Source organism: Bicyclus anynana, chromosome Z (genome assembly GCF_947172395.1).
Source record: "Bicyclus anynana chromosome Z, ilBicAnyn1.1, whole genome shotgun sequence".
Lineage (NCBI taxonomy): Eukaryota > Metazoa > Arthropoda > Insecta > Lepidoptera > Nymphalidae > Bicyclus > Bicyclus anynana.
This window is the reverse complement of record NC_069110.1, coordinates 2,417,483-2,425,237: the sequence shown is the minus strand read 5'-3', so window position 1 is coordinate 2,425,237 and position 7,755 is coordinate 2,417,483. Positions and strand designations below refer to the sequence as shown.

General features: G+C 36.3%; 1 protein-coding gene across 9 annotated transcripts in view; it reads right to left on the bottom strand.

The window, feature by feature from the left end:
- Positions 1 to 1,255: 1,255 nt before the first annotated feature.
- Positions 1,256 to 7,755, bottom strand: part of LOC112043798 (protein angel) — a 28,496-nt gene continuing 21,996 nt past the window's right edge. For all 9 annotated transcript variants that reach the window (XM_052890578.1, XM_052890577.1, XM_052890580.1 and 6 more), the window contains 2 exons: positions 7,036 to 7,232; positions 1,256 to 5,254 (listed from right to left, as the gene is read on the bottom strand). In XM_052890578.1, the coding sequence (XP_052746538.1) occupies positions 5,101 to 5,254; positions 7,036 to 7,232 (351 nt within the window). In that variant the 3' untranslated portion in view covers positions 1,256 to 5,100. The remainder of the gene's footprint in view (positions 5,255 to 7,035; positions 7,233 to 7,755) is intronic.

Here is a 7,755-nt window from a genome sequence, read left to right as displayed (position 1 = left end):
TAATTGGAAGTTGAAGTGGGTACGACAATAGACCAACGGGGTGGGGATTGAACCACCATCCCTCGGTGATGAGTCCGACCGGATATATGTATATTGGATTTGCCAGTGCAATAAAAACTGAAAAACTAACTTGATTGTTTAATTACAATCTCGTGTTCTAATGGGCCACAACACTTATTCAGATTTAAGAGTGCAATATGTAATTTGGTGGTTACAAATGGTTCTGGATCTCAGATTCTGGAAAAGTTAGAAGCCTGATATTTGGGTAAATGATATTTCAAAGTGTTAGCTTCGTTATGACTATACAAAATACACAATTTGTAATACTTTTCTCGATAGTTTATTTTTTTGAAAAATACATGTTTTGCTCACATTTTGCTTTCAATCTTAGAAAAAGCAAACTTATTTTCTTAAATTTTTGTTTTGTATAGAAAATTAGGTATATATCTTGAACATGGCCATTTTGTTTTTCGTTATGTTGTTTAATTTACTTGCAGTTAGGTAAAAATGGTTTTGGCGCTCACGTGAAAGTCATAATTCGGCGTCTCGTTTGCGCTTCGAATTCTATCCATATTGTACTGACGCGCTGCGCGCTCTTAAGGCTCAATCACACTGTTCCAATGAGTGTTATAGCTTGGCAAATTCGTTCGTAACACTCCCGATGGTCCGCGCGAGCCGCACAAATTCATACCCGCACAGTCCTTCCCCTCTGCACCTCACGACCTCACACCCGCGCAGGCCTTTCCCCCCGTCGCCCGCATATCATGGGACTGTCATCAACGAACTTGCCAAGCTATAAATAAAAAATCACTTATCAGATGCTGAAAACATCATTTTAGCAGCAATGTATTTTCATACACCGCTGAAGTTTGGTTATGGAAAAATTAAAGTCTTTTTAAAAACAATATTTTTTATTGCAATTTTATTTACAAATGTATTAAAATAAAATTATTCAATGATTCGGTCCTGTGTATAATTTTAAAACAACCAACAATGGTTCTTATGGGTACTTATTGCGATTTGTCATTTGATGAAATACGGGTACGTCGGCAATATAATCGCGAATGGGAAAGGACATGTTCCAATAAAGTATGGTTTATTCAGACTAACAATACAACTATATGCACTAAACTATTTTTATTCAAGTATATGTATATTTATTTATTATAAAAAACCTTAAAATATAAGTTATATATTATTTACCTTTGCTTGTTGACAACATTAACTACTTAAGGCATTAATTATTGCATGACTACCATCGATCTCCTATTAAAAAGTGGATGCACAATCAGCGACCAAAAAACGTTCCCACTCAATGAGTGCCAAACACAACTTCTTGGCACACAATTCAAGTAGTCGCATTTGCAAATTCAACCTTAAACTCAATCCTTAAGGTTTAATTAGCTCTAAATTTGGGAGTTTATTGAATATTGGGCTATATTAAAAGGCCTTTAGGCATAATTTTCTTTACCAATAATTCTAAAACTGCCAAAGTAAAATTGGCCAGTTTTTAAGTGAAATTTTCTACATGATTGTGCGTCCTTTTATTATAAGAGGTCAATGATAAAAATATTACTAAAAATTGGAACTCTGGGTCTGAAAGACATTACGTCACTTGCACATTATGTAGTTAATGACCTCTAGTACAGTTTCCCTTGTTCGTAAAACTTCGTACTTTAAGACTAATCTGTAATATTGCTTATTTGTTTTAAGGCACGTTTAAGGTTTTTTTTTGATGCATAGACAGAGAAAGAAATAAACGAAAAGATCCATCCATCATCCATCCATCCATCATCCATTGTAATCCCTTAAAAGTCTGTAAAGACAATCCGTTTTTTTTTTTCAGAATTAATGACGGATCAAAGGAGTTTGACAATTATCAAATAGATTTTATTTTATTTATTATCGACTTGATTATGTATTAAAAAATAAACCTGGTGCGAATTATAAGTAAGCAGTTAGCTTTAAATATAGTGGTGAAAAATTATTCGGTAGTTACTGTTTTTTGACGTGAAAATTACGCCAAAATATTTTTTTTTCGACAACTTACACGGATTTTTTTTTAATACCTAGCTATTTTTTATCGATTTCACTAAATCTTATTTTATCATAATATTGCTTATTTGTAGGCAATTAAAACCATTTCAGAACATGACCTTTAACTACACTACACATTACACAAAATTTATTAAAAAATGCTTTTCTTGTAGATAAATTTTAGATTTTATTAGAGAGATTTTTATTTATGGGCAGTATTTTTATTTATGTTCGTCCATATTTTACGAATATATACGTGAGTATAGCGTGTTTTAATAAATACACACAAAAATTGCCAAATTATCACAAGCGCTATGTTTTTAAAGTTTATTTACTAGAAATATTAAAATTGTAGATTGTCAATTAAAATTATTAACTATAGAAAAATAAAATTATAAAAAGGAAAGTATTGATTTTTTGTTTGAAATTAAATAGGCTATGAAAGTACCAGACCGATTTGAAAATTTCTTTCACCATTACAATCCACCATTATTCTTGATGAACAAAGCTGACTATGTTATATCCCTGTATCCCTGTAACGGTCCCTGTTCCCACAGGAACGGGAACTACGCGAGAGCAACCGCGTTCTGCTTTTGCTAGTGTAAAATTTATTAAATTAAATATGTATATATAAAAATATGTAGGTACAGTGATGAATTTATTAACTGTCATAATTGTATTTAAATTGATATAATATATTTTCTTACAGATTTAAAATTGACAATTTATCATAAAATGTGATAAATTAGTTATGTTTAATAAAACAATACAATAAGGCATGCTCTTGGTGATATACTTTTTTTTCACGGTGACTATGGTGCCAGAAACTTACCTGGCCCGGTGAAGTCGCTGTTGTCGCGATTTTAGCATAATGTACTTCGAAATGATTTTAGTTCGCCACGATGTGCTCGGTTGTTGTAGAGGCAGTCATCGGCAGCGTGGTTCCCTAGAGCCATCGCAATATCGCAGCGAGACCGCGCCTATACAAGCTCGTTAGTTATTTTCGACGACCGACGTGACCTCGTTCTTGGCGGCTCAGTCGATCTCCAGCGATAAGGGGCCTGCGAATTTCGACAGCGCGGCTTTCTCCTAGTCTGTTGAGGTCCTAGGAGGTATCGGTATCGTACAGTTGCGCCGGAGGTTGAGAGGCTGAGGAGGCGCCGGGTGACCAGTATCAGTTGGTGTTCAATTAGATATACGACGTCGACACTGAGCGGGTGGTCAATCCGGTACCACGGTGTCCAGTACGTCGGGCTGCCTCTTGGGATACGTTAGGATGTTGGTCGGACGGACCCAACACCTTATAATGGCAGCGCTTGCTGTCGTCCAGTAGCACCCTTTTAGTCGTAGTAGTCACGCACGACCTCCAAGCTGAGTGTTTTGCATTGAAGTCACCCACGACCAATTTAGGGCACTGTGACTCGAAAAACGGCTGGAGATCAGTGTTATGGAAGTCCTCGGTCGGTGGTCTGTACTTGGAGTTTTTCACTCCCAGCCTGGACCCTTACTCCTTGCAAGGGATTCCTAGGGAGTGTTGTCCAGTTCGACGTCTCGCCGCACCAGGGCTTCCGTGCCTATATAGACATGTCCTCTGGAGGAGACTTCGTCAACTCCAAAGTTGGGTTTAGGCGCGTTGGCAGTAGCCGAGAGTAGAGAGAGAGAGATACCTCTTTTCCTTTCCTCCTTTCTCATGACCTTGCAGGCTTTATCGCTCGCTTTGCCACAGCTGCGTGGGATCTTAATGGGTCGGCCAAAAATTTGGAACTGTTGACATTGGGGAGATTTCTCCCCCCGCCCCTTCAATTCGATGGTCACCCTGAATTTCATTTCAGCCTTAGGCAGGAATCGGACACCCCTGCCAAGTGGCTGATTAGTGCGTGGCTAATTACCCGCCTCAGGTTTGAGCGTTTTCAGAGAAATGTGCGACTTCTGAATTCGTCCTCAAACGAAAAACTCAAGCAAACTCAACCAATTACTTCCAGTTTTGGCCACCGGGTCAGATAAGTTTGTGGCACTACACCTGTCGGCTGTCACCACGACGCTCGCTGTTCAAACGTGGTATATGGTGACAAATATTATATTTAAATCTATCTTAGTCTATTATCAAAATCTAAAAGTATTGCTTTTTTCGATTTGTACATAATTGTTTTAACATACTATATAATAATATAATAGTTGATACTATAGACTTCTTACCGCCTAAAATTACCAACCAACTCCCGTACAAAATTACCAATTACAACAACAAAATCATCATACATTTCTAAAGTAAAATGAGTGCAATAATAAAATGACCATAGAATACCTAGAGAGATAGTATAATGATATAATCATTTTTTTATCCAAGTATTTTCTCCACATTTTTAATCTGTGATATTGCAAAACTATGAAAAATATCAAATTGGTAAAAATACTAAAATTAAAATGGTTAAAACACTTAAAATGTCCGACATATGGATTTGACCAAAGTAATCAAAATTTGGATGAATTTTGATTTCCAAAATACCATTTTAGCGAACCCTAGTGCGCTTTATTGCTTTTAGTGGGCCATGCTAGAGTGTACCGTGACGTCACTAATGTCAAAGACATTCTATCAAATGCTACAATTTATAATGCGCTCGCATTATTGCTTACGTCATTTCAATAGCGTATGTTTTAGTGTGTTGAATGTCCAGGGAATTTAATATAGTGCAAAGTTCGCTAGTTCATTTTAGAACTCAAATTCAAAATTTGTTTTTTTAAACTGTTTTTTAAACAGTAACAGCATTTAAAAAAAATATTGTGGTAGGTATACAAAGAAAAATATTTGGCTACAATTCGGATCACATGCATATTGCTTATACAAACGAAAGAGTTTCTTCATGAACATATAATTATTGGCGCTGCAGCCATTTCCAGACCTGACGTTCCCCTATTATTTGCGTTTGTTAACCATATATTAAACCATAAATATATATGACAACATCGTCAATCGTCCTATCATCCTGCACACCCCATCTAAAAACTCTGTTACCGCCATTGTCAGTAGCTTTCCCAGAGACCCGTGGTCTACAAATACGCCATTTATAAGGAAGATTTAACACACTGCAGTTCGAAGGTCGCCGCTAGCGCCAGATGGTCGGAACCGAACCGGTTGTTGGGCAATTTGCCGAGAACTTCGCACTCCGTGACGGTGGGCAGTCGCAGCCGCTCTACCAGCTTCAAAGAGTTGAATCCACTGAAATAGAAAGACAATTAGTTAGAACCAGACCGTAGATTAAGACCATATTAGACTCAAAGTCACTCAACGGGCGATGGAGCGAGCTATGCATGGAGTTTCTCTGCGTGATCAAATCAGAAATTAGGAGATCAAAGACAAATCAAAGTCACTGACATAGCTCAACGAGTTGTGAATCTGAAATGGCAAAGGACAGGCCACATAGTTCCAAGAGCGATGGGCGTTAGGTCCTAAAATCCTGGAATAGCGGGAGCCATCTAGCGACTGGCTATTAGAGACCGAGCTGTTTAGAAATCTATGGAAGAGGCTTATGTCCACCACTGGATGTCCATCTGTTAATGATGATAAGGATGACAGCGTATATTAATTTATTATTTCGCGAAAATAAGTGATAATATAAACAAATATGGAGGAAAAAATAACGCCATTGTAATAACTGAGATGGCTTTATAGACGACAAGAAATGTTTTCCAAAAAAATCAAGGTGAAAATATTTTTTAGTTTTACAGTTATTTTTACTGTGTAAAACAAAATATTGCAAACAAAAATGAAATTTGGCAGGTAGGCAGTTTAATGCTGTAGATGTGTGCTAAAAATGGTATTTCCGACAAGCCCGTATTAAAGAGGTCTAACGGTTCTCGCAGGTTTAAGGAAAAGCATAAAAAAACGATTACAACGCGGACAAAGTATAATTTTCTTTTATTCCTTTATCCAACTTTTTCGCAAATTCCCTTCTTAAGTCTACTAACCCCCTGACAAATTTCATAATTTTACGTTAAACGGTTTTTTGATATTTTGTGAAAACCTTTCGCCTTTATTTATATAAAGATTATTTTTGATATTACGGGTCACTTTAAATGCGTATAAAGGATAAAATTGCACACAAATTAAGCTTAAAGTCATCTACTGCACATGCACAATTTCAGCCTACGATATTGCATATGATGTTCATTGAAAATCACGTGTGGTAATGTGTATTTGTGTATTACCAAACGAACTGTAAGAACGACTTCATGTGTTATACTTTGATATTTAGTGTTTTGTGAATAAGGTAGTTGACTCATATCAAATTTAATATAAACAATATTAATTTCATGTAGTGCATGGAATAAGGGTCCGAAATATATCGATATCGATTAATAAAAGTTAAGGATTTATTTTAAAACTTAATTTTATTATCACGTATTTTAAAAATTTACCAACCGTCAAAAACGCTGTCGTCCATTTTGTGACGTCACTAACACACTTGATGTACGTCGAACTGATTGTTGACTAATATTTTTGTCAAACGCTCCATTTGTATGGGATTTATTGTAGTGACGTCATAAAACAGTTGAAATACAGACTGTCATGGCCGACAGGCGTTTTGGCTCGTATATTATCAAAAACAAATTTAAGAACTAAAATTTTCATGAAATCACATCTTAAAAAATATTAAAAAAAAAATTTTTGTCTAGTAGAACGTTATTGAACTGTTTATGACCATTTTTAAAAAAGTTTCAATTAGCCTATTGCGAAATGGCAGTAGAAACATATTATTATTCTTTGTCCACGGTAAATTCACTTTTTTCACAGTTCCATTACAAAGTTATAAAGAAAGTCGGACCACAGCCGTTCCAACTTTATAAACTTAGACAAACAGACAAGTTTTATGAAAAAAAATCATGTTTCAGTATCGTGTAAATAACTATAAGCGTTTGAGAAAACACAGTCATCTCAAACTCACAGACTTACACATCAATTTCATTAATATATGTATCGATAACTATTTATGTACCAACCTAAAGTATATGTAATCCACAGTGACCCAATAATCTTGGAAAGTAGTCGCTTCAAAATGGCCGTTAACTTTAACTTTGTGGTAAACCGACTTCAAATTCAAGGGATACGCTAAATCACCACTATTGAATAGTTCTTTGTGATTTTGTGTGTCTGTAGTCACGTCGGATGAGCCAGCTGTGTAATCAGAGTTGTATATCTGTAACAAAAGAAACAATTATATTCTTTTATTTAGCTGTCGACTAAGGTACAAAACTCATTATATCGCCTCGGATACGGACCGCCTCCATATCACCTCGCCATTGATCATCATCGAGAGTATCATGGTCTAATAAAGCTTTGAAATAAACATTTGTATACAAGGAGTCAAAAATGACTATAGTCTGGCAAGTTCGTTGATGACACTCCCATGATATGCGGTCGACGGAGGAAAAACTGCGCGGGTGTGATTTCGTGCGTGCGGGGAAGTGAGATGCATCAATCGTGGGTTTTCATCATCGCTACACGCCCCCCGGCCAGCGCGGTCCAGCGGTAGTGTTACGAACGAAGTTGCCAAGCTATAGTAAATTGTTTCGTGATGTGTCAGGTAGTGCAACATCGTAATAATAGATGGCGCTATTGCAAATTGTAGGTTTTCAACACTATAGTAGAAAGAGTGATGGGTAATCGTTATAAATGCATATCCCATAGGTAGTTCTTTATTAGTTTATCTGTACTAAGTA